The sequence below is a fragment of the Podarcis erhardii genome (genome assembly GCF_964252035.2).
Source record: "Podarcis erhardii genome assembly, chromosome: 18".
Lineage (NCBI taxonomy): Eukaryota > Metazoa > Chordata > Lepidosauria > Squamata > Lacertidae > Podarcis > Podarcis erhardii.
The window spans coordinates 11,615,229-11,642,265 of NC_138516.1; the positions used below are offsets into that span (position 1 = coordinate 11,615,229).

Genomic DNA, 27,037 nt, shown 5'->3' on the forward strand with positions numbered 1-27,037 from the left:
CAGGCGGGGGTGAGGGGAGAGAGGCGCCCCCCCCCCGGACCCACCTGCTGCACCAGGAGGGCCCCGATCCGCTGGACGACGTAGTTCCTCTCGCTGCCTTCCTCCAGCGCCTCCTGCCGCAGCTCCTTCAGCTGCGAGAGGAAGGCTCCGTGCAGCTCCAGCAGCTCGTCCGCGCAGGGGAAGAGGCGGAGGATGGTGGCCTGGCCAAACTGCAGCTCCTCCCGCATGGCTCGCGAGTAGACCTTCAGCATGATCTTCAGCGTCCGGACGTGGTGCATCTCGGTCTGCATCAGCTCTGCAGGGGGAAGCACATCACCCTCGTTTGATTCCCGACTTTGCATCCCTCCCGACTCCCCCAAAATTGTACATTTATTTACACCCCCACCACGTGTGAATGTAATTCCCGGTTTCCTGGCACACCCTCCAACATAACTCCGAATATCCTTTGTTTATTTGATTTAATCTGACTGGTGTTAAGTACCATCTCCAAGCTAACTTATAGTAATTTTCTTTTATTCTTATAGATGACAGTTTCAACGCACGATTCTCCTGTTTCCCCCTAGCTTTGACTATCTCCCCTGTTGTCTCCTTTTCCCACGCCTCTTTTAACTGATCTTTTTGATCCTCTTTTTTTCCTTCAAAATTTTTTATTCATTTTATAACACAAATAAACAATACACACAGAAATACAAACAATACAATTTCTTGTCTTATCCTTATTTTTTCTAAGCATTGTTAGGTGAGCTTCCCCAAGACCAAATCTTCTTGATCGACTTATTTCTACTAATATTCTATTTCACCGGTTTCCCCCTTTTATAACTGCATTAGGCAGCTCCATTTGTGTGACTGGGGACCTGCCCTCCCAGCTAGCTTAGGGGTCTGGAGTCAGGGGTCCTGCCTGCCAGCTGCCTCCTCGTGTCTCTGTTGTTCCCCTTGCAGAACTCCACACAGGCAGGCAGAAGGCAGAGACAAAGCTGGGACTCCTCCCTGCCTCTGGCGCCCCCTGCTGTCGGGCTCCCTGCTTCCCCCCCATCCGAGCACAAGGGGCCCCGGCCAGAGCCGCCACAGAGAAGGCCCCGCGGAGGCGATTCCGGGCTCCTCACCGTAGATGACGTCTTGCCTCTTGGCGACCTCTTTTTCCTGCTGCTTGGCATAGGCTGGCTCCACCGCGAGGCTCCACGACGGGGCCTCAAACTCCCGGGCGTCCGTCTCCAGCTCATTTCGCAAAGAGGTGTACTGAGCATCTGCGGGGAGGAAGAGGCTGCTGCAGACAAAGTGCTTGACGGTTGGTTTCCCCCCCGCCGTCCGACGTAGAGCTCTGGCCTTTTTGCGGCCGGAAAGCAAAGCCCTGCTAATTCTGCCGCTCGCTTGTCTCTAACTGTGGCTCCTGCGGGGCGATGGACTAGATATTTGGGGGCTTTTTTCTGACTACACAATTCTGATTCTCCACGCGCAAACACACACGCACGCTCTCTCTCTCGCACACACATGAACATCCCCTGTCCCAGCGCACTGTCACCACAACCCCCACATCTACAGCACAGGATCAGGCCCCCACTTACCTTCCACAAAGACCGATTCCGCCGTGGAGGAGGCCACGGAGACAACGTCCTCGGAGGCCGCTTTGGGCTTCAGGAAACCCGAATCCCCCTCGTCCATCTCTGCCCCCGTGAGCCTGAACAGGGGGAAATGCAGAGCTGGTGTCAGAGGAGCTGCCACCCCCGTTTGACCGCCTAGCCGGGTGTCACACGGTATGGGGGGGGGCCCTCACACCTTTAGGAATGGGACGGCGGAGGTCACGAAAGAGGAAGAAGCAGCATCGTAGGATTGTAGAGTCGGAGGGCCATCTAGTCCAACCCCCTGGGGGGGGGTTCGGACCCACAACCCAGAGATGAAGAGTCACATGCTCCGCTAACTGTAAGAACTGGGGGAGGCAGGGGGCTGCTTCAGTTTAAGAGCATCGAGGAAGGGATCTAAAAACACCAAGTCTGGGGAGAACATTCAGTGCTGCAAAAAGCAAACGAAAACTCTGAAAGGTGGGAAAACCACACGACTCCCTCTGTCACTGGAGGCCTGGAGCAGGTCCAGAGCTCAATGACTTAAGGCGCATTTGCTGGATCTGGCCAATGTCTGCGCCAGCATCCTGTTCTCACTGGCCAGCCAGAAGCCTCAGTGGCAAACTGGCCATCAGGATTCGAACCCAAGAGCCCTCCTGTGGTTTCCAGCAAGCAGAACTCAGAAGCATCGCTTCCTCAGACGGTGGAGGCAGAGGCAGAGCTGTCCTGGGCTAGGAGCCCTCGAAAGCCCCCTCCACTTGCAAAGCCATCCAAGTTGGGGGCCCCCCTCCCTGTCTCTTGTGGAAGGGAGTTCCGCAGATTAACTCCATGCCGAGCGAAGGAGGTCCTTCTTTTATCTGTTGCCGGGGACAGGGGAAAATCTTTCCCACTGCCCAGCTCGCCTTTTCTCTAAACCAAAAATTAAGAAAAGCTCTCTGGGGCTGTAAGGGGGTGGGACGGGGTGGGACCCCGCAAGCCCGTCCCAGCAGAAAGATTTACAAAAACAGGACAGAGAAAACCATCCGTTAGAAATCTGCGTGCCGAGATTTGCTAGCATGTTGAGAGCAGATTTTGCTGTGTGCCAATGAGTTTTGAAGAGCTGGCGTTTCGGTTATGTAATAAACCTCCTTTCTGTGCCTCCTCGCTCCCTCCAGTGGCAATACCTCTGCCCACCCTCCTTGCTGTCCCCGACGGCAAACTCGGGCTGATCCCTGCCCTCACCCACCCCTCTCCCTCGCAAATTCTTGCAAATTCCAGCCCCCTGGAAATCTCACTCCCCACACTTGAGGGCTGGCCCTCAGCCTGCCGGCATCAGGAGACGTTTGCAAGCCCAAAGGGAGAGCCGTTCCTTCACTCGGAAAGCAGAGCAGAGGGGGACCAAGACCCCACACCAGTTCAATGGGAAGCAGCCCTGAACCGGACGAGGGGCGCTTGGTCCCCCCCCTCTGGAACAAAGGATGCACAACTTGAGATTCTGACAAGGACCTCCAAGCGCTTTCTCTATTGCACATGCATTTTCAAGGCAACTCTCATTCTGAGCCGGGGAAAAATATTGAACTAGACTTGATAACCAGATACGGCTGATATCCTTCAACCGGGCTCTGCAGTTTTAACCCCCGTGCAACTGGACTAAGCCTACATGCCTGTCGGACAGTTTTGCTTCCCATCTGATCTCCACCTGTTGTTCTAAATGTTCTCTATGTTACCCCGAGGGTGCTCTAGTCCAACCCCATGCAATGCAGGGATCAGAACTAAAGAATCATACAGTTGTTCAGTCAGAAGGGACCTCCGAGGGTCATCCAGCCCAACCCCGGCAGTGCAAGGATCTTTTTGCCCTACGTGGGGCTCGAACCCACGGACCTGAGTCGCGTTCTGAGCGAAGAAATAAAACCAAGGAAGGAAGGATTTCGTATTGACAGCAGCCTCGTGCTATAAAACACCAGACGAAAATCTCCTGAAGCTGCATCCCCCCCCCAAATGAACCAGAAATATTCCAATTTAAAATCATGCTTGCATCTGTCACAAGTCCGGGGTTTGGGGGGGAGAGTCTCCCCGTTTTGGGGGGTCCATGTTTTTCTGCAAAAGGGAGGCTAACCAGGTTGGGACAGCTGGGATAGCAGACTTGTTGGGTTTTGAATGCCTTATGTAGATTTTTCAATTTCGTTGTTCTGCATGGGACAATGACAGGAAAGATTATTGTATCGCAGGAGGAGAGAAAGACAGGAGGGCTGTGCCAAAGGAGGGGATGCTCTTTCCCGCTGCCTCCCCCAGGTGCCCCCAGGGCAGGCTTGCCTACTCACCCGGGCTTAGCGGCAGCCCTGACGGAAGCTGCGTCGGCCAGCGGCGTGGGCGAGCTCCCCCTCTGCGCAATCGTCATCCCGAGGGCGCCGCCATCCGGGCCCAGGAGGGATCCGTGAGGGTGCTCCCGGAAGGCGGAGGCTACGGAGGCAAAGGCAGAGTTGGTGCTCAGAAAGCGGGCGGCGAAGGGCGGTCCGGCTGCCCGCAGGAGCCCCCGGCCGTCCGAGTGGGGCCGGAGGACGGAGAGGATCCGGGAGGTCAGCAGCTCATTCTCCAGGAAGACGCTCTCGTTCCAGCGGTTGGAGAAGGAGCCACAGAAGAGGAGCTCGGAGGGCGCAGCGGCGCCGCTGCCACCCTTGGACGTGGCATTGCCCATGCCTGCGAAGCGGCAGAGTGGCCCGGGGGGCACGACACGCTTTTATACTGCCCGCCCGGCCCTTCTAGAAGTGTCCAGAGAGGCAAGCGCGGCCGCTCAGCAGCAGGGGGCGTATTGGCAGAACCAGCAGGCAAGTCTGGAGGGGAGGAAATTGGGCCCCCACTGCGTGCTCTGGAAATTGCTAAGTCCCTCGTTTGGCGGCCGGAGCCCACAATTATTTACACCTCGGCTCCCTAAGGCAGAAAATGCTCCCATGTGTCAAAGAATAGAATTATCTTACAACCGCGAGGGAGGGAGGGAAGGGGGGGGGGAATGGTGAGTGGTTCACGGCTGCCCCACCAAACTGAGACTCCGAGGAGCTGGAAGACGAGCCGAGTCAGCAAACGGACACAGCACATTCGCCCTCCGTGGCGTTTGATGCACAAAACGGCCCGGTGTAAAAGAAATATAATTAGGGGGAGGCCGTGTTTCGTCGGCTGGAGACATTGGCAATTAAGGGGGGGGAGGGGGAATCGAATTAAGAATTGCACACTGCTGTGGCCAAGAAAAGGAGGAGAGAAGGTACACAAACACACATGCGAGAAGACAAACACACACACAGAGCCAGGAGGGGAAGGGTCAGAGCTAGACAGCGTTAGAAACTCACAATATATAAGCTGGCTGCCGAACAGCCCCTTAAACCAAGGTGGCAGTTGTCAAAACGGAACGCCCAGGTGCCATTTTTGGGCAAGACAGCTCTAAAGTCTTATTTTCCAAAGGATGGACTGACTGGGATGGATTTTCACCCGGCTAGTTCAGAGGACTACCTGGAGCCAGGTAAAGAGCTCTGAGAACTAACAGGAAAGTCCCTTGATCCAGGGACACTCCACCGATATATTGGTCTATTCCAGGCTTCCTCAGCCTCGGCCCTCCAGATGTTCTGAGACTACAATTCCCATCATCCCCGACCACTGGTCCTGCTAGCTAGGGATCATGGGAGTTGTAGGCCAAAAACATCTGGAGGGCCGAGGTTGAGGAAGAAGCCTGGTCTATTCTCATCTCTTTTTAAGACAAAGACAAGAGGCAGACAATCCGCTATAACGTCGGCTGCTGCTGCTGCTGCCGCTTGGGCTACCCAGAAAAAGCATTTGGGTCCCCAAATTTCATTCCCGTTGTACAGATGAAACACCACGGATAGAATTCAACGGGATGGGGTCTGAGCGTGTGGAAACAGGAACGACCCAAGGATTCCCAGACGGAGACGTCAGCGGGTCGCAAGAGGTTCAAAGCCAGGTGCAAAATGTGCTGGGCGAATTTCGAACAGGGGAGGCAGAGCTGGCTCTGGAAGCTTGGGGAGCTGCTGCCGAGTCCATGCAGGCAATTCCAAGCTCAAGAGACCAAGGACCTAACTTGGAATTGCAAGGACTCTGGGGGGTGGGTTTGCTTCATTCGTACGGCAAGCGCCGCAGCTGAGCAGAGAAGCGATGCCCTTGCCTGCAGACTCCCAGCAGAAGCCCCCAGAACAGCTGCTGCCAGACAGTGCTGGCGGCACTGAGGATATTGGGGTTCTGGGAATATTGGACTTTAAGAAGACAGCAAGGCTGGCCGGCCTCTCCCCATGGGGGCCTGTTTACTCCTGACAAGCTTGTTTTGCTGGAATGGAGCTCTAGGGAAACCGCAAGGGGCAGGAGGAGGGGGAAAATCTCTCCCAGGAACCAACATCGCTTCAGTCGCCCAGCCTTTTCTCCCAAACCAGACGCTGGGAAGATCCATGCAGGTTTTATCCACATGTGGGGAGCTTACGTTTTGGCTCTTCTGGGCGAAAAAACCGGAAGGAGGAAAACAGCTTTAAGTAGCAAAAGGGAAGGGCTTGCTCGCGTAGTGCAAGATCTGAACTGTGGAACGCACTGCTGCAGGCGGCCACGGCGGCCACTGACCTTAGGCGGCTTTCAAAGAGACAAATCCTTGGAGGAGGAGAGGGCTGCCGAAGGCTGACGGCCACAGCGGCTCGGCTTCTGAATCCCGGTTGCTACGAACCACAGGAGGACAGAGGGTTCTCGCACTCGAATCTGGCTTGCGGGTTTCCCATTGAGTCGTCCGGTTGGCCACTGTGAGGAGGCTGGGCTGGTCCGATGCTGCGGCAGCCGGACTCAGCTTGAGTTTTTATAGAGCCTCCATCTCGGGGGCAGTCTACCTGGGTTCCTGGGTTCTCGGGGGTATTTCTCCGCCGTGAGACGAGGAAGCTGGCCTGGAGGGGCCTGATAAGGCAGGCTCTTCCCACGTCCGTCACGGAAACGATTCTCACCGCACAGGCCCACGGCCATGCAGAGGGGGCTGCCGAAACGAAGTCGTCCCCCCGGGCGCTTCCATCCCCCATTCCACCCTGAAAGCCATGCAAACTCCACAGCCCTGGAGCCGTCCAACGGATGCCCCCCTCCATCTCATTTTCTGCCCTCCGCTGGCTTGGGAGGGGGGGCCAGGAGGTGAGTGGGAGAACCGCCGGCCCCCGAAACAGTTTCTCGTCCGGCCAGCTCTCTCCCCCCCCCGCCCCCCACAAGCCAGGCTCCCCGAAAAGCAAGCAGGCCGTTCTCTGAGTTCAATTAGCACGGCCTGCAGGCTGCCGAGGAAAGGCATTGATTCCCCGGCCACTTCTCTTGACAGACCAGACTGCGCACCGCAGAGATGTTTCAACCGCTAGGCAGAGAGGGAAAAAAGGCCTGCTCTCCCCCCCCCCCAAACCCGCCTCCAATCCCTTACCCAGCTCCTTCTTCTTCTTTTTTAGCCCCACTCAGTGCCGGGAGCCAAGAAAGCCGGCACAATTTAACACGCCTGCACAAACAGCCAACCTGATAATATAGATAGATATCTATTTTTCCCCGTTTCACAGCTGCCAAGCAAGCAATCGATAGGGGGAAAACAGCTTATCGATTTTCTCAGGGCTCTGTGATATTTTTCGTTCCCTTTTTTTGTCAAGGTTTCACAATGAGGTGAGATGAAAGGGGGGGGGGGAGAAGCATTAAAAGGCGCACATAGGGAAATTTTAGGCCACTCAGGAGCGTTCTAGAGCTTTCCCGAGCGAGGAAAAGGGGGAGCCGCTTTCTGGGCTGCTGAGCGCCCCCCACGTTTGTAGCATTCCATCAGGCCAATGGACCATCTAGTAGCGTTCCTGACCTCACAGCGGCCGACCAGCTGCCTATTATGGGATACCCGCAAGCATGACGTGAGCACGAGAGCACCTTCTCTCTACTGGTTCCAGTGGCTTCCAGAAACTGGGATTCAGAAGAACTCCTGGATAGATGCAAAAGGGCACAGCCATCATAGCCCAATTCTCCTCCACCAAGTTGTCCAGTCTCTTTTTAAAATGTTGGTGGCCGTCACTGTGGCAGGGAGTTCCACAGTCTAACCATGTGCTGCAGGCAATATTTCCTCCTGTCGGTTCCAGGTCTTCCAACATTTGGGTGCATGCGAGCTCCTGTGCCCACTTGCTATGCGCCAGGCGTGATTTTACTTCAACCAGGTGGCCTCTTCCCTGCCTCTCCTCTGAACTGAAAAGGCCCAAATGCCGCCGCCTTTCCTGGTAGGGGGAAAAGCCACAGCCCCGTCTGCAAGGAAAGCTAGAGCCGCAGAAACAGATTACTTTGGGGGTATGAACCTGGGCTGTAGCTCCGGAGCGAACTGGGTGGAGAGCTCGGAGGGCGGAGGAACAAATCTCTTTGCTGCAAGATAGAAAAGGGGAGGGGAGGCAGGAGAGACAAAGCACAATGAGAACAGGAGACGGGACTTGAAGGGCTTCAACGTGGCAAGATATCATGAATCGCGTGACATTTGCGTGCTATGCAAAAATCACAATACAGTTGTACCTTAGATTCCGAACACCTTGCGGGTCGAATCTTTCAGCTCCCGAACGCCGCAAACCTTGAAGAGAGTGTTCAGGTTTGTGAACGTTCTTTGGAAGATGAACGTCCCACGTGGCTTCTGATTGGCTGTGGGGGCTTCCTGCAGCCAATCGGAAGCCGTGCCTCGGTTTCTGAATGTTTTGGAAGTCGAATGGACTTATGGAACGGGTTCCATTCGACTTCCGAGGTACCACTGTTTGGGGAAAAGCATGAAGCTGGCCAAAGCTTCTCTCAATTCCTGCAGCTCCTGTTAACTCAGCCAGCTCAGCGAATTTCAATAAAAACAACAACAACAACAACAACAACAATAATAATTATTTATTTATACCACACCCATCTGGCTGTGTTTCCCCAGCCACTCTGGGCAGCTCCCAACAGAATATTAATAAGAATGATGATAAAAAAGTGATAAAACATCACACGTTAAAAACTTCCCTAAGCAAGAACAGGTGGCGCTGTGGGTAAAACCACAGAGCCTAGGACTTGCTGATCAGAAGGTTGGCGGTTCAAATCCCTGCAATGACGGGGTGAGCTCCCATTGTTGCTCGGTCCCTGCTCCTGCCAACCTACAAGTTCGAAAGCATGTCAAAGTGCAAGTAGATAACCGCTCCGGCAGGAAGGTAAACGGCGTTTCCGTGCGCTGCTCTGGTTTGCCAGAAGCGGCTTAGTCCTGCTGGCCACATGACCCGGAAGCTGTCTGCGGACAAATGCCGGCTCCCTCGGCCCATAGAGCGAGATGAGCGCCACAGCCCCAGAGTCGATCATGACTGGACCTAATGGTCAGGGGTACCTTTACCTTTACAAGCAAGAACAGGCAAGGCAAAAATCAGGGTGCGGGGAAAACCACGAAGCCAGCCGACGCCTTTGCATAGCCCGGTCCTTATTTCAGATGTCATGATCTATCATTGCTGTATCACAGTGTTTAGCTGGCGATGAAGGGAGGCCAAGAGCTCCTTCTGTGTCTCCCCGCCCTCCCCCGGCCCGAGATTTAAAGGGAGGTGGCTTACCTTGGGCTTAGCCCCACTGCATTCAGGCAAGAGGGCCTTACAGGTTTTGTGGACGTTTACTGCACAATCTAAGGAGGGGAAGAAGAAAAAGAAGCGTGGGTCTACCTTCTCGCCAGGCCGGTCCCACAAGTCACAAGCCAACGCCAAGTGCCACAGAGATGACATGCAGCGCACAGGGAACAGCAACTGCCAGACTGTCCCAGGAGAAAGGGACTTTTCTTTTAAGTTCTCAAAACTCTGAACACAGCTCAAGGTCCTCTGAACTAGCCAGATCTTTCAATGAGAATCAATCACGGCAAGTCCATCCTTTGAAAAATAAAGACTTTTTAATAAATAAATGGCAACTGGACATTCCATTGTGGGAAGTGCAACCTTGGTTTATGGAGCCATTTGGCGCCTGGCTTATATATCTGAGTTTCTGATTGCCGGGATAGCTCAGTGGAGCACGCGACTCTTCATCTCGGGGTTGTGGGTTCGAGCACATGGTGAGCAAAATATTTCTGCGTTGCTGTGGGTTGGGCTAGATGACCCTCAGGATCCCTTCCCACTCCAAAAAGCTATGATTCTATGATCCCATGCTAATAATAATATTTATTGTTCGTAAAAAGGGAGAGGGGTGGCGCTGTGGTCTAAACCACTGAGCCTCTTGGGCTTGCCGATCGGAAGGTCGGCGGTTTGAATCCCCACAATGGAATAAGCTCCCGTTGCTCTGTCCCAGCTCCTGCCAACCTAGCAGTTCGAAAGCACACCAGCGGAAGTAGATAAATAGGTACAGCTGCGGCGGGAAGGTAAACGGCGTTTCCGTGAGCTCTGGCTTCCGTCACGGTGTCCCGTTGCTCCAGAAGCGGTTTAGTCCTGCCGGCCACATGACCCGGAAAAGCTGTATGTGGACAAACCCCGGCTCCCTCAGCCTGAAAGCAAGATGAGCGCCGCAACCCCAGAGTTGCCTTGGACAGGACTTAACCGCCCACGGGGCCTTGACCTTTTTATTATTATTTATACCCCGCTGGGTTTCCCTGGTCACCCTGGGCAGCCCCAACAGAATATTAAAAACATGATAAAACATCAAACGTTGAAAACTTTAAAAGCTAAGCCACAGGTCCATCATGCAGGCCTGTGCTCAGTCTGGCTCTCAGGCCGAGATGCCAAATCCTTAGGTCTGCAGGTAGCAGAGGATGACCCTGGGAACCTCCAGAGACAGTTTGGCTGCTCCGACAAGGTTCCTTGGATAAAGAGGCTCTTGCTTAAAACACACCCACCCTTGAAAGCTCTTTCTTGAACTGGCAACCACCAGTTTCGTTGCTGCCTTCATCCTGCCGCTGCCGGAAGCACAGAAGACGTCAGGAATTGGAGGCTGCTGTCTCCAAGACAAGCTGAACTGGCTTCAGCAATTCACGCAAGACAGAGGCCGGTGGGAAGGGGGTGGGGAGCCCACAGCAGGGTGTTCCCATAGTCAGGGGGCAACTGGCTTTGCAAACCCATGGGCACCAGGGAATTAAGCCCCCTTGGGAGATAAAAACAGAACTTCCATGTGTGCCTGGGCACTCGGGGCCCAGGAAACAGGAGCCTTCTGTTCATCCCCAAGCCTGTTCGCCTGGAGAAGATCTCCGCTCGTCACAGGGGAGTGGCTGTTTATGAGGCTGGCAGCAGTGCTCATAACCCTAAAGGCCACCTAGTCCGACCCCCTGCAATGCAGGAAAACTTTGCCCAACCAGGAAGCTCGAACTCGCAACCCAGAGAATTAAAGGGTCTCGTGCTCTACCGACCGAGCGGACCAGATGTTTCCCACTTTTAATTTTCATCCTTTATAACTGCTCTGTTTTATACACGTTGCTAAAAGGGGATGGGGTCTGGAAAGAGCGAGGGGGAGGCAGATGAGAGCCACTGAGCTAATCTCTAAATGGCCCCCACTCCACAAAAAGGCATCTCTTTCTACCTGCAAAGGATCCTTCGCCTCAAGGCCGACAGTCCCAAGGTGAAACACGTTTCAGCCCCAAAACCAGCTATATCAGAACGGTGGTTTTTTTTAGGCAGCAAGGAAAGGGTGAAGGAAACCAGGAACTCCCGTGCCTGGGATGACCTCACCCCGAAAGGTATTCCGAGCATCTAGGAAGTGGGAAAGGGCAAAAATAAACAGAAACCGAACAGGCCGGGCTCCAGAGATCCCCTCCCGTCTGCCTTGTTTAAAAACACAAACTCCTGCAGGGGCTCTTGGGGGCAAAATCTGGGGAGGATTCATGGAGTGCAGTTAGTGGCTTGGGGCGGGGAGGGGACCGGCCCCAGGACACGTGTCCGGACAGGTGGGGCAAAGAAAGCGAGACCCGGCTGAGGCCTGCAGGTGCAGAAGGGACCCTCTGCAAGGCAGACGTCACAGCGGAGGAATCCTTGGCCCCCAATATCTGTTTGAAAACCGCCAACAGAGGAGAGTTCTCCTTCTGGGGGAGTCCAGCCCCCTGTCGAAACCCCTCTTAACACTCAGAAACAGCTTCCTGCTACAGTGGGACCTTGGTTTTCGAACGTAATCCGTTCCGGAAGACCATTCAGCTTCCAAAACATTCAAAAACTGAAAGTGGAAGCCTCAACAGGAGGAGTACCAGGAAGAATGGATGAAATTTAAAGACTATTTAGCTAAATATGTTAAGATAACTTAATTGGAAAAGCTTGCAAATATCAGATAGGCTTAGGATTTAAATATGTAAGGATAGGATTTAAGATGCTTAAAGCTAAATTAGAAAGAATGAAAGATGTTAAGTGATCAAGTTAATTTTTTTTGTGAAAATTGATTTTGGAAAACTTAAAATGATATATAATGAAATCCAACCAAGGGGATTTGAGGAAGTCACTTAATAATGTTACCAAGATTCAAACAGGTTGTATGTATGTTTGGTTTAAATTTTTGGAAAATTAATAAAAAAAATTGAAAGCAAACAAACAAAACATTTGAAAACTGAAAGCGGAAGCCTCGGCACAACAGGGAAACTCAAAACGGAAGCCACAAGGCACGTTCAGCTTCCGAAAACCATTCGAAAACCGAATCATTTACTTCCAGGTTTCACTGGAGCGGCAAAAATAAAAATATGTATAAAAATGTGACAGCCCTTCCGATATTTGAAGATGGCTATTGTGTCTGGCCTCTTCTCCAGGCTAAGCATGCTCAGCTTCTTCAACGGCTGCTCATAAGGTTTGGTTTCTACTAGGGCAATATCTGGTTTTCAGCATCGTGATGCACCATCAGCTAAGCATATACCAATCTATTTCCCCCGGACTTTAAACTGGTTTCGGGCGATATATTGATATATGGCCCTGCCTAGTTCCCCTTGACCTGGACGCTAGACTTCTGTGGATGCAGCCAGGAACTGCATCGGCCTTGCTTGCTGCTGCATCACAGGGCTGAGCTTGGAGTGCATCTGGAGGGAACAACACGAGCTGCTGGTCAAGACACCTCTGGCCATGCCTTGCTTGCGGAAGAAAACTCCAAGAGCGGGGGAAATGTGCAGCCAGAGATACACAGCAGGAAGGTCTTTCCTCCAGCGTGGTGCTGGTAACGCCAAGGTTTTGGGTTTGATTTGAACAGTCTCCCTTCCACCTTGACAATTCCATCCTCCCATTTTATTATTATAACCATTATGTTTACTTTGATTAAAAATAATGCATGCAATACATTAGAATTAGGAGTTTTGCTGGGGATGTCAATGAGACAATAAGGATGATAAATGGGATTATCATAAATAAACAAAATTTCGCATTTTGCCACATGCATGCATATATGGCCCCTGGGGCCAGGGACCTAATCTTTATGCTGCTTAATAAAGCACCATGCATTCTAATGGAGCTATGAAAATGAGAAGATATTAAAAATTTAGATTTTAACAGAGAAGGGTGACCAAGAGTCTGGAAGCCAAGCCTTATGGGGAGCAGTTGAAGGAGCTGGGTATGTTTTGCCTGGAACAGAGGAGGCTGAGAGGAGAGGCTTCTCTTCAACATCTGTGCAAACTTTGTATAGCTCTCGGACCCCCAGCACGGCCCTCCCAGTCCTGCCAAGGCCTTCCTGGGATTCCTCCAACCCCTTGGCATATAAACAGTGAGGGAGGGTATGTTTAGGAAAAGGAATTAACAGACCCCCCCCCCCCAAATTTCCCTGCCAGAGGGAGGTGGCGAAGGGAGGGCGACCACGGACAGGAATTTATCTGTTTGCTGATGACCTGAGAGTTTATTTTATTGTGTACTATTATATTCTAACAGATCACTGAATATTACTTTATTTGATACAAGCCGTTCTGTTTTGAAGTTCTGCTTCCTTGTGACTTTTAGTATTGGAATTTATTATAAGGTGCATGTTCGTCATATATTTTGTTGCCATAAACCGCCTTGTGTGTAGTAATACAGTCGTAACCTTGGTACTCATCTGTTTTGGCTCTCGAACACCGCAAGCCCGCAAAACAAGAGGATTCCAGTCCTCCCGGCAATAATAATAATAATAACAACAACAACAATAATAATAATAATAATAATAATCCCCCTTTAAGGTCCACTGGCAGGATAGAGCCATTTTAAAACGCAGTTTTAAAAAGTGTTCTTATAGGGTGGCTCCTAATGTGTCAAAAGTCCAAGTTAAAAGAGGTGCGTCTTAAACACACAAAGGAAACTGTATAATTAAGGCGTTGGGTGAACCCGCAGGGAACAGTAAAGTCATGACAAATGCAACTAGTTACGGGCCTAACTCTAAAACTGATAAATTGTTGCTTTCCTTTAACCTATTACAATTGTTATATTATAGCACTGTCATGCCTATAATGTACCACATTGTGTCCAAAATTAAAACTGTAGGAATAATCTAAATCTGATGCCTAGAGAGCTCAGTTGGTTTTTGTAACTATACAGCTTTTAGAAGCCATTTCTAACGTCTGATTAGAGTGGCTGGGGTGAACCATCCAGATAGGCAAGGTGCAAATAATAAAATTATTATTATTATTATTATTATTATTATTATTATTATTATTGGTGGTTTGGGCTGGTATTTGCAGAAGCCTCTGGGCGACACGGCCCTCAGCCACAAACTCGGATGCGCCAGCGAGGACTTGTCCTTCGCAAGGTCGGCGTTCGCTCCCTTCTTCCCCTTCGCCCAAAACGCTCTCGGCCAAAACATCCGTTGAAAGTTAACCAGAAGCGGCCGGAGGGAATTGGTCAGAGGCAAGATGCCAAACCACGCCTAGGGAGAGGCAGGGCTTTGCTCGCCCCAGTCAACAGAGGCGGCCGTCTCAGGCAACCCGGCCAGCGGTCAGAGACAGTGGGAGGGTCCTTCATGCAGCACGGCGTTAAACGGTGGAACTCCCCCCCACTGGCTGCGGCAAACTACAGAAGGGGCGTTGATCTTGCATTCGAATCCTGGTCAGTCACTGTGAGAACAGGATGCTGGGCTAGATGGGCCCTCTTGGGATGGATCCGGCAGACTCCTTGGTCGTTCTCCTGTCCCCACAGTGACCAAATGCCCGAAAGAGGATCTGAGCGACATGGTAGAGGCTCTCCCCACCTGTGACTCCCAGGCAACTGGCCTTATTCAGACGTCTTGCAGGATCTCCTCCATCCCGGGTGCTCTGAGGGTCCCCCATGTGTGGGAGGGGTTGCCGGGATCCCCTTTCTATGTCCCAGGGGGGAGAGGGAGAGGGGGCTGGACGCCACCAGGACCCAGTGCCCTCTTGCCATGCTCTGCGGGCGCAAGTCCTGAGGACAGCGGGGGGGGGGGCAGGCCTCTCCAAGCACCACAGGAGCCCCTTCCTCCCTTCCCGGGGTGGGGTGGGGCTTGCACTCTGGATTTGAACCAGGGACCACCGTCCTTCCACCTGGCCAGAGATCTTCCTCCAGCATCCCCATACATACTCTGCAGTCTGGAGGCCCCATGGTGATGGAGGGGGCAGTTTCCTCTCACTACAATGGCTTCCCAGTCGTGATGTATGGAAGTGAGAGCTGGACCATCAAGAAGGCTGATCACCAAAGAATTGATGCTTTTGAATTCTGGTGCTGGAGGAGACTCTTGAGAGTCCCATGGACTGCAAGAAGATCCAGCCTCTCCATTCTGAAGGAAATCAGCCCTGAGTGCTCCCTGGAAGGACAGATCCTGAAGCTGAGGCTCCAAGACTTTGGCCACCTCAGGAGAAGAGAAGACTCCCTGGCAAAGACCCTGATGTTGGGAAAGATGGAGGGCACAAGGAGAAGGGGACGACGGAGGACGAGATGGTGGGACAGTGTTCTGGAAGCTACCAGCATGAGTCTGACCAAACTGCGGGAGGCACTGGAAGACAGGAGGGCCTGGCGTGCTCTGGTCCAGGGCGTCACCAAGAGGCGGACACCAGTAAACGACTAAACAACAACAACAACAACAATGACTCCCCAATCCTCGTTTTAGACGCATGAGGACTAGAAACTTGATTTTCTGCAAGAGGACTAGGAACTTGACTTTCTGCATCTGGGAGGGCCAGAGGCTCCCCCTCCTTGTTTTAGATGTAAGAGGACTAGGAACTTGTTTCCTCAAGAGGACTAGGAACTTGACTTTCTGCATCTGGGAGGGCCAGAGGCTCCCCCTCCTCATTTCAGATGTAAGAGGACTAGGAACTTGTTTCCTCAAGAGGACTAGGAACTTGACTTCCCACCTCTGTGAGAGCCACAGGCTCCCCCTCCTCGTTTTAGACGCATGAGGACTAGGATTTTCTGCAAGAGGACTAGCAACTTGACTTTCCCCATCTGGGAGAGCCATAGGCTTTCCAATCCTTGTTTCAGATGCATGAGGAATAGCAACTTGATTTTCTGCAAGAGGACTAGCAACTTGACTTTCCCCATCTGAGAAGGCCACAGGCTCCCCCTCCTCATTTTAGATACAAGAGGACTAGGAACTTGTTTCCTCAAGAGGACTAGCAACTTGACTTTCCCCACCTGGCAGAGCCATAGGCTTTCCAATCCTCGTTTCAGATGCATGAGGACTAGCAACTTGACGTTCAAGACACCCAGCTCCATGCAGTTCCACACACACGGAATAACACCCCCCCCCCTCGCTTGGCATAACAGGTTGGCAACCACTGACCTCTGACGTCATCAGAAGGGGCCAGACGTCATCGGGAGGGGCCCGGCCGTTCAGGCCCGCGTCGCCTACCCGGCTCTCTCTCAGCGGCGGCGGGTTCTCCTGGCGCCCCGAGGAAGCCCGACCGGCGCAGCCTCCTCCTCTCCTCCTTCTTCTTCCTCCTCCTCCTCCTCCTCCTCGCTAAGCCACTTCCCCCTCGGCCCTCCATCTCGCGAGACTTCCCCGCCCATTCCCGCAGGCTCTCGCGAGGCGCGCCTCCCCTCAGGCCACGGAGAGCAGGGATAGGTCGGCCACGCCCCCCCCACCCGAGATCTCGCGAGATCCCGCGGCTGTCCTTTCGAAAGCTCCCGCGGCTCGGTAGAGAGAGGAGCAGAGGCGGAGGCTCAAGGTATCGCGAGACTTCGCCTCTGCTGCTCCCTCTCGCGACGGCTGGTCGCTATGGCAACCGCGTCGGCTTTTCGAGGTCTTATTATTTTGGCGGGGAAAATAATACCGGCAAATCACATAATAATAATAATAATAATATCGTGATAAAACAACACACGCTCCTTTTTCTCACTGCTTTATAGGGTTTTTTACATTTCCCCCTTCATTTTATTTTATTTTATTTTAATTAACTCGCATTTTTTTTCGTCAGTGCAAAATAAAGGGGGGGGAGAATACGTTTCATTTATTTGTGTTTCAATTTCAATTTATTTCAATTTCAATTTCATTTATTTGTATTTTAATTCGATTTTCTAGTTTCAGCCGACTATTTATTTATTTATTTATTGACTTTATAGATATCTCCTTCAGTTTTTATTAATTATTTCCTCACACCGCCCCTTTGTAACTCGTGGGAATTCGTGGACTGTGATAATTCACTCTTTAATATTAAAGTTAAAGGCAGTTTGAGAGGCTGCCTTTGAGAAAAAAAGAAAAGCTGAGGTAATTTTAAAGCAGGGTTGCAAATTTTCCTCAGTGTCGTCTTTTTATCTCCTCACAAAATGCTTTGAGGGATTTTTTATTATCATTTTTAACAATCAGGCCGTGTCTAAATTTTATGAAATTTATATATTAAAAAAACACCCCACACAGAGCTTGGTTTTAATGAAGGAAGAGGAGAATGCAGACGTGTTTTATATCAATTTAATATACGCAAAATCATTTTTAACCACACAAAATTCAAATTTTATTACATTGATTAAGTTTAAAGGCGGTTTGACAGGCCGCCTTGAAACCCTTAAGCTGAGGTGATTTTAATGTTTTAGTGTTTTAACATCAAAATCACCTCAGCTTTAAAGTCAAAGCGCCTTTAAACTTAATGTAATAAAATTTGAATTGAATGTCCGCCTTCGGCTGGCGTCTTTGTCCATCAAAGTCCTGAGGAAATAAATTAGCGTTTTAGCAGATCCATCTCAATTCTACTCTGAAATTAATAGTCATGATCTTTCATTGCTCTGAGTATAAAACCTATTTCCCCTCGGATTTAAATTAAATTCTACGATGTTTGGTGTTTTCTGCTTGAACTGTTCGGTTCACAAAGTCTGATCAAACATTTAAAAAACCCGCTCAATTTAAAAGAAAATGTCTGGCTTGGCTAACAAATATTTGATTTTTCTATTAATATTTTAATCAGTATTAATAATTGTATTATAAATTGGTATTGTTATAATGAGGATATTATTGGATGGTAATTGAAAACTAATAATGTTTTTTTTTTAATTTTATTATTATTAATTTTATTTTTAAATTAGATTTTGCAATTTAATATTCAATACATTTAACATATAAAAGAGAAAAATAAAGAGAAAAATAAAGCACAATTCCCCCACCCTCGGCTTCCCCTTCTGGTTCTTTAACTATTTGCTACTTCTGCTTAATTTTTGACTTATTTTCCATCTTAAACTTAATGCTCTTATCTTCTTACCACTTTTATACCCAATTCTCTTCCAATTACATCTTGCATTTAATTAATTCCCAGATTGTTATTTATTAACCTTTACTCTTGTTTCCTTAGTTGTAAATGTTTACAAAAATAATAATATTCTTTTAATTTTTATTTAAATCACTGTTAATTTGCATTCAAAATAGATGTTTACAGCCATTGGTTTCATTGAGCTGTTTCTTTTTTTTTTAAAATGCTTTTTATTAAATTTTTCACAAACAAAAATAAAACAAAATAAAACAACCTTTTAGTCATCATTTTATGTCATCTTATTTACACTGCGTAAATAAGCTGCATAAATAAGCTCATTGAGCTGTTTCAAATTGTTTCCAATGCTGCAACCTTCGGGCAAACAAACCAATAATATTTTTTATGTGTCGCAATGTTGGCGGGTTGGACTAGATGACCCACAGGGGTCCCTTTCTCCCAACCCTATTCCAATTCCACGATAGAATTCTGCACTCAGACATTCAATTTATTTGCTCTTATTTATCTCCCTAGCTGCCGTTCCCACGCCTAGAAGCTGCCCGGATGAAGGACAGATACCAACAGAAAGGCTTTAAGATGTGGATTCCTGGTGGATGGTAAGTAGGGTGAATAAAAATCAATTATTTTTTAAAACAATAATTTAAAATTCAGTTTTTTTCTGGGTTAAATCCGGGGGTTTTTCATTTAAATCGGATTTTAAAAATAAAATGCTTTCGGAGGAAAAATCTTTTCTATTTAAGTTACATTATAGACCAAAGGCTATTCATCAGGAAATGATGATTTGTTTTAAGTTTTTCATGTGCGCTAAAACTCAGTTTAAGCTTTTTTAAAATAAATAAATAAAATCCATTTAACCACATCAGTTAACAAACATGGATACAGTTAACAAAAATGGATACAACATGTTTGAATTGTTACTAAGGAAATAAAGTACAGCAGAAAAGTTGTCCAAATATAAACAGTTAACTTATTAAAACTCACCGTAATTTCATAATTATCTGTCAATGTATTTCTAAAAGTATAACCAAATCTGCAATTTTTGATACAACTGTAAAAACTACTCTAAAAATTTATTATTCCAAAAATGAAACCTGCATCTGGTTGTAAATATTAAGATTATACCAGCAAGGCTGAGCCATTCTGTAAAAAAAGTGATTTGAATCAACTCTTACTGACTAATGCTTTAAATCGTGAATCAAATCAAATCCACCCTGATGGTAAGGCAATATTTCAACGGCTGCCAGCTCCGTTAACGGGCGACCCCGAAATGCGCCTGTTTTGTGGTGAAAACCTTGCATTTCTCGTGCCTCCCCTCCAAGTGGAGAAATTGGCGCAGCAAATCGGGGTCACAAGTTAATTAATGCTGGTCCTCTGATGGACTCCAAACAGGCGCCAAATTTTTGTGCCGGTTTTGTACTGCCAACCCTATGTTTTGTGCCGCCTCCCCACCAAAAACCGAGCGATCGACACTCAAATTGGGTCCACAAGCAAATGGCCCCCGAACCCAACCTGACCCCAAACCAGTGCCAGGGTTGTGTGTGCTGGGTTTGGCGCTGTTTTGTGCCGCTTTCCATGCCACCCCGCAAAACGGAGCAATCGATACCCAAACGGAACCGATTTCCGATTGGCCACAAAACTTGCAGCTTTGTCCGAAAGCAGTTCTGCCCGTGGCTGGGAATCGCATGTGAAGAGGGAGAGGAGTTTGCAGGGAGCAGGTGCCAAGCCAGGGTGCAACGGTGCCCGGGACACACACCCCCCCCCCCCGCCAAGCAGGCGTGCGTGGGCCAGGGGAGCCCCCGGTGACCTCGGGGGGGCGCTACTCACTCAAGCACTGCAGCCCCGCTTTGTTCAACAAGCTCTTGCCACAGAGGGAGCAGCAGGCAGTGGCCGAGAAGGCGCCCGGCGTCAGCTCATGCCCATGCAGTGCCCGCGGCCGCTCCTTCACCTCCACCGCCTCCTTCTCGCGGCCTTTGCTCTTACCCTGAAAAGAAGAGCAGAAAATTCAGACCGTGGGAACCACCGGGGCCAAATGCAGGCAAGCTCAGGTCCAGGGGCCAGAGGTGGCCCTCCGCACCTCTCAGCCTGCCCCCCACCTGCCCACCTCCTTGCTTAAAACCGGTCAAGGGGGTGACCCTCCTCCTCCAGCTCATTGCTGCCCCTTGCAGAACTCAAGAAGGGGGGGGGCAACGCTAGAACTAGTTGGCTCCACCTTTCATTGCCTCTGGCTCTGCCTCCTTCCCGGGCTCCAGTGGGCACCAGCCGCCACTGCCCTTTGGGGAAGCCTTAGCTCCACCTCTTGTTTGTAGCTCCGCCTCCCTTTGGAGCTCCCTGCTTTCCCAGTGGGCACCTGCCACCACTGCCTTTCAGGGAAGCCTTGGCTCCGCCTCTCCCTGCCTCTGGCTCCGCCTCCTTTCTGGGCACCAGCCGCCACTGCCTTTTTTGGAAGCCTTAGCTCCGCCTCTCCCTGCCTCTGGCTCCGCCTCCTTTCTGGGCACCAGCCGTCACTGCCTTTTGGGGAAGCCTTAGCTCCACCTCTTGTTGTTTCTAGCTCCGCCTCCCTTTGGAGCTCCCTGCTTTCCCAGTGGGCACCTGCCACCACTGCCTTTCAGGGAAGCCTTGGCTCCGCCTCTCCCTGCCTCTGGCTCCGCCTCCTTTCTGGGCACCAGCCGCCACTGCCTTTTTTGGAAGCCTTAGCTCCGCCTCTCCCTGCCTCTGGCTCCGCCTCCTTTCTGGGCACCAGCCATCACTGCCTTTTGGGAAAGCCTTAGCTCCGCCTTTCCCTGCCTCTGGCTCCGCCTCCTTTCTGGGCACCAGCCGTCACTGCCTTTCAGGGAAGCCTTAGCTCCGCCTCTCCCTGCCTCTGGCTCCGCCTCCTTTCCAGGCTCCCTGCTTCCCACCCCGCAAATCTCCGGTGGGCACCCACCTCCACTGGTTGGGGTGGAGCAGGAGAGCGCTCTCCCTCCTGAGCCAACCAGCAAAGACCACCCAAACCTCCGCCCGGCTCTGCCCCTCACCTTCTCCTTCTGCCACGATCCGGTGACCCGGTTGCGGAGGTTGCTCAAGCGGCGCCTCACCTTGGTCCCTCTCTCGGCCTTGTCGCTCTTCCCACTGTCTTCAGTCCTGGGGTCGGGAAAGAAAGGGCGGAGGGTGGTTCAGGGAGCTCGTGTGAGCTTTATTAAATTATTTCTTACACCTTTAGAGCACGCTGCCCCCCCCCCCGCAAGAGTGCATCACTCACTCGTTAGACAGGAACTCGAACCAGGTCAGGTTCTGCGGGGCTTCGCCGTTGCCTTCGGGGGCGCACAGCCCATGCTTTGCCCTGGAACGGGAACCAGGCGTGGAAATATGTCAGGAGGAGGGTGGGTGTGTGTCTCCTCTGAGCTGAGTGTCAAAATGGTGGCTACGAAACAGAGATGCTTCAGGGAACAGGCTCAGCGCTGGGGCTCAGAAGCTGGGGCCTTCTGCATTCAAAGCACATGCTCTGCTGCCACCATTTTCCAGCCTCCCCCGTCCCACTCTGAGATGATGATTCATTCCCACAACCACCAAGACTCACCCGTGGTACTGAGTCAGCTCCTTCAGCACCTGTTGCACCATCAGCCTGTTGTTGAGAGAAGGGATAACGTCAGAGACGGGACTGAGGCGAGAATTGATGCCCGTGTCATGTCCATCTGCCCCCCTCCCTGCCTTCATCAGGGGTACAGCTATGTCCACAGCCCTGGATCTTTTCCTGGGACCCATGGGCAGCTCAGTTGGTAGAGCACAAGACCCTTCATCTCAGGGTCGTGGGTTCAAGTGCAAAAGAAGATCCCTGCACTGCAGGGGGTTGTATTAAATGACCCCCATGGTCCCTTTTCAACTCTGCAATTCTATCGTGTAAAGAAAATACCCAGCTGACCCTTAGGTCCAGTCGTGGCCGACTCTAGGGTTGCGGCGCTCATCGCGCTTTACTGGCCGAGGGAGCCGGTGTACAGCTTCCGGGTCATGTGGCCAGCATGACTAAGCCACTTTGGCGAACCAGAGCAGCGCACGGAAATGCCATTTACCTTCCCGCCGGAGTGGTACCTATTTATCTACTTGCACTTTGTGCTTTTGAACTGCTAGGTGGCAGGAGCAGGGACCGAGCAACGGGAGCTCACCCCGTCTTGGGGATTTGAACTGCCAACCTTCTGATCAGCAACTCCTAGGCTCTGTGGTTTAACTCACAGCGCCACCCGCGTCCCTAAAGAAAATACATCAGGCCAATTTTCCCGGCGGGAGATTCCTCACAGCTCCGTTTCAAACGGACCTGGGTCCTTGTGGGAGGGGGCTCTCCAGTTCTGCACTACGCAGCGCTTCAGAGCAGACGGTGGTGGAAGTGTTTGGGGGCATCCTCAGAGTCTGTGGGGTGTGTGAACTGGGAGCAAAGGGCAGAGGCCACTTACACTTGCTCCGGGGCTACCTGGTCCTTTTCAATCAGCTCCAGCACCGGGGGCGCTATCCCTGAAATGCAACACCAGAAGCAGCAACATTTGTTCACTGTACTTTTCCATGTATCTTTGGGGGGGGGGTTTGCTGAAAATCACTCACCCGCACGTGTTAAAAAATCCGCCTCTCGTCTGTCCCCTTGCCAGCAGAAGCTGCCAATAACACGCCCAATAGCTGCTTACAGCCGCGGCAGCTGCCAATTAATTATCCACCCTATGCACTATCCACGTATAAGATGACCCCCACTTTTTAGCTTAGTTTTTAAAGAAAAAAAACCTAGTCTTGTACATGGAAAAGTACGGTACTTATTATTTGAAAAGATGGATAAATTGATCACATTGTAAAACGATCAGCCTTTGTGTTTTAAAAAAACAAAACCACAACAGCCCCACATCCTGATTTGTCTGCATGAAAGTTTGCGGCGGGGATGGTAGGGAGACATGTGGATTAGACAACGTCTCGCGCTTCTTGAGCATCCATTCCAACTTACTTGCACAGGGAAGTTAAAACAACACGGCATCAGAGCAAAGTGCTATCACCCCCACGTTTTCCTGTGCATCTTCTTGGCAAAAGAGAAAGGGAGGCTGATATATTTTTGGGGTGGGATAGGTGCGGGAATGGGGTCATTGCGCCAGATGGCCAAAGCAGCTTTGCTCAAGCAAGCCAAATTTGCCGCTGTGTGATTTGCATCCCCATCCACAAACACAGTTTGGTGTTTTCATACTGCAAACCACCCTGCGGCCCTTGGAAAGAGGTGCATTATATAAATGAAATGAATGGAATGAAATAGCAGCAGACTCCAGAAGGGCCCAAGAATTCCAGCTCAAGGCCTATAGACTCCCTGGGATGGTTTTGCCGTAGGGAGAAGCCTGGGAGAACCTCTCTTCCAAAAACAACTTCTAAGGAAAAACGGAGAGTTCCCTTTTCTTTGGGTCTGGACCCATCAGCCTGCATAAATGAGTCCCACCAAATTTGGGGCTGGACAAGAAGCCCTCTCCCACTCCTCTCACTGTGCCTGCATGCAATAAAGACCATGTCCCACGAGGACCACTGACCCATGGTGACCGGAAGCGAGACCTCCAGGCTGCGGGACATGCGCAAGGAGGAGGCGCCATCGCAGGGGGCTGGGACAGACTTGGACCTCAGCCGCTTCCCTCCAGCACTGCTGAAACCCTGGGAAAAGCAAAGGAAGAGGAGGAGGGAGGAAGGAAGGAAGGAAGGAAGGAAGGAAGGAAGGAGGGGATTCTGTTAGCATGAAGGGCCCTGTAGGGCTTTGAATCCTATTCCAAAACCATCCCCAAACCACAAATCTGGTTGAATCCCTTTCCATAGAAAACTTCGTGCTGCAAAATAGTATTATTATTCTTATTTAATACCCGGAATCTCGTCTCATACGCCAGATAAGTCTCTGCGTTATCGCTACCACCTAAGGCGACTCACGTCTTTGCCAGGCTGCTGGACAAGGCCCAGGTCCAGGCGCAAGGGCTCAATCTCCACTTTGATCACTGTGCTGCTGCTGCCGACGCTGCTCCAAGCTGCTAGTCCTGCTAGAGGCGCGTGTGGTGGATCGGGAGGCGGCTTCTCCTTTTCATCCTCCTCCTGCTCTGCGTCGCTTCCCATTTCGGAGGCGTCTAGGCTGAACCTGGTTGTTTTGGGGAAGGAAGGAGAGGTTTGGCGGCAACGAGAGAAACTCTGCAGTTAGGAGTCACCAATGTCCTCCTTGGGTTCGTCTCATCATCTCTTTCTGAAGCCATCCTAGTCAGAGGTTCCCTGGGGGAAGTGACGAGTCCTAAGACGAAACAGGCCCTGACTCTCCCCACCCCTTACAGCTCTTTGCTCAAGTTTCCCCCTCAAAATTTCAGACTCGACAGCCAGGGAGGCAAAGCCCTCTTTGAAATCAATGGGCATGGTCAATTTCAGTCGTTCTCTAATGCTGGAGAGGAAGTGGTGGTGAGGGATGGGGGAGGAATTCGACCCGGTTCACATTTAAAGCCGGGATGATCAAATCCACTCTTTCCAGGACACCGTGAGGACCGAAATGCAGGACTCCCTCCACAGTCCACGCTCCTCTGAAACCTGCGAGGCCGTTTTCCAAGCAGAGAACCTTTTGTGGAAAACGGGCATATTGGAGAGGGAAGCGGGCATGGAAATGAATATGTTGTTCGTGGAAAATAATACACAACAATTCATTAGAGGAAGAGGGATTGCTTGTACAGTCACCAAAGAAAGTGCGTATTGGCAGAATTTGCCCTAAACTGAGGATTTATAGCCAGTGTATCTGAAGAAGTGTGCATGCACACGAAAGCTCATACCTAGAACTAACTTAGTTGGTCTTTAAGGTGCTACTGGAAGGAATTTTTTTATTTTGTTTTGAGGATTTATAAAGAATTTATAAAGAAATGCAGGGAGCTTGACAGAAACTGACAGAAGGAAATGTACAGATACTTCTACCCCTTTGTGCTCGCTGGTGAGGGCTGGTGAGATGTGGGGCAGGGAGGGGTTCCAGCCCCTTTGCAAAAAAATCATCTATGTGCAAGTTTGGCTCAGGTTGCCACCAGTGTTGCCCCGTCTGCCAGGCCTCAGACACAAGCAGCGCAGCTCCTGCCCCTTTTCGACAAGAGAGCCCTGCCAAGATCGCCAAGGGAGATTGTTTCCCCCACCCCCACCCTGCCCTGGCACCTTATAAGGAGGGGAGAGTTAAAAATAGCCCCTCTCTCTCCTGGCTGATCAATAGTGCCCCTTCGGAGCCGCAGGGGAGGGACATCTCCCCCGCGAGAGATCTGCTCAGCCGCAGCCTTAAAAAGGGTGGCCGCCTGGCATCAGTTCCGTAGCCCCACGGAACAAAATGTATTTTTAATTCTCCTTTGCAGGCCCTGCCAACGTTTCCACTCTGCAGAAGTGGCAGGGCAGGTTTAAAGCCCAAAAGCTGTCTCTGTCTCTGTCGCTTGGCACCCTAAATGAGATGGCTTTTGAGCGGCGTCACTTTGGGAACGAGAAACAGGAGCCAAGCCGGCTTTGCGAGGCCGGGGGTCACCGGAGCAAACTGGGGGCACTTGGCAGAATATTCAGGCATTCACCCAAGGCAGCTGAATCAAGGGCACATTCCGTGGCAAGGCAAGAGCTGAGTAACGGCATAGGCAGGGGTGGCCAACTGGAGCACCAGGGAAGCTGCTGGATCAGGCCAGGGGCCCTTCTAGCCCACAATGGCTGCCCCCATTCCCAGCTAAAGCACATGAGCAGCTCTCCCCTCCAGCTGATATTCAGAGCCCTCCTGGCTAGCAGCCATCGCTAGCCCTCTCCTCCTCCAGGAATTTGTCCCATCCTTTTTAAAAAGCCAAGTTGCTGGCCTTCCTTGCGTTCCTGTGGCAGGGAGTTCCGTGGTTTGGCTCCGCGCTGCATGAAGAAGAACCTTCCAAAATTCACCTTCCCAAGTGTTATGAGAGAGGGAACAAAGGCTGTACTGGAGGTTGAACAGGTTGCCCCCCCCCCCAGCACGCAGGCCCAGGGGTGCGGCACAAAAACCTCTCCTCTCCACTCCGAGGACGGATACAAGGAAGTCAGGCAGATGGACCAACAGTGGAGAAGGAGGAGGAGAGCAGGCCTGACTCCAATGGCTGTGGAGGAAGTCACTGGCAGAGTGCAAAAGGCTCCCAAAGCAAACTTTTTGAGTCTCTCCCAGCTTCGGAGGCGCCATTACAACTCCTTGCTTAAGGAGCCCAGGTACGCCTCTGAGAGGGAGGAGACGTACCTGTCTCCACTTTCTGCATGCCTCGCATAATTTTATAAACTCCTGCCATGTCGCCTTTTCTCAGATGGCTTTAAGAGGAAAGGACGCGTTCGTGGCAATCACTCTGCCTTCCGCAGCTTCTGGATAACAAACTCTGGAAATCACAGGAGGGGAGGTTTCACAGAGGCTCTCCTGGCCTCCTTGCGGGCTTCGTGTCAAGGCATTAACCACTGTGAGAGCAGGATGGTGCGCGAGGTGGGTCATTGCCCTCCTTATGCTCACAGATGGGGAGATCAAGAGGGGCTCGGCCACCATCAGGGATCCCCATTTCCCAGCTGCAAGCTCAGCACCCCACCAGGATGCCTCCCCTCCTCCTTCAAGTCAACTGCCTTAGGTTAAAAGAGTCAAGCCCAGAAAGGGCCAAACCGCCTCCCAGGGTCGTGGGTTTGATCCCCACGTCAGGCAAAAGATCCCTGCATTGCCCAGGACTGGACGGCCCTCGCATTCCCTTTCCAACTCTGCAATACTGTGATTCCCCACGTTCTTCTGCTTTGCCGTTCTCCACCAGAAGGAAGCCTGGATGAGGCCTTGCTTGCACCAGCCTGGCTGCGAGGCCAGGGAGACGGGGCTGTAGATCCAGTGACACAGAGCAGACCCATTGACTTCCATGGAGAGATGACTAACTTAGGCCCATTAACTTCAGCGGGCCTGTTTCCAAGTAGATGCAAAACCATGGAAGGAGGA

At 51.3% G+C, this 27,037-nt stretch overlaps 1 protein-coding gene across 2 annotated transcripts in view; it reads right to left on the bottom strand.

Moving 5' to 3' along the window:
* Window positions 1-27,037, bottom strand: part of ARHGEF18 (Rho/Rac guanine nucleotide exchange factor 18) — a 55,409-nt gene that overhangs the window by 18,247 nt on the left and 10,125 nt on the right. For both annotated transcript variants that reach the window (XM_081846022.1, XM_081846021.1), the window contains exons 4-16: window positions 24,007-24,208; window positions 23,622-23,739; window positions 22,524-22,581; window positions 21,656-21,700; window positions 21,338-21,418; window positions 21,114-21,219; window positions 19,924-20,080; window positions 9,113-9,180; window positions 7,862-7,925; window positions 3,857-3,995; window positions 1,563-1,675; window positions 1,104-1,244; window positions 45-295 (exon numbers count right to left, since the gene is read on the bottom strand). In XM_081846022.1, the coding sequence (XP_081702148.1) occupies window positions 45-295; window positions 1,104-1,244; window positions 1,563-1,675; window positions 3,857-3,995; window positions 7,862-7,925; window positions 9,113-9,180; window positions 19,924-20,080; window positions 21,114-21,219; window positions 21,338-21,418; window positions 21,656-21,700; window positions 22,524-22,581; window positions 23,622-23,739; window positions 24,007-24,208 (1,543 nt within the window). The remainder of the gene's footprint in view (window positions 1-44; window positions 296-1,103; window positions 1,245-1,562; window positions 1,676-3,856; window positions 3,996-7,861; window positions 7,926-9,112; window positions 9,181-19,923; window positions 20,081-21,113; window positions 21,220-21,337; window positions 21,419-21,655; window positions 21,701-22,523; window positions 22,582-23,621; window positions 23,740-24,006; window positions 24,209-27,037) is intronic.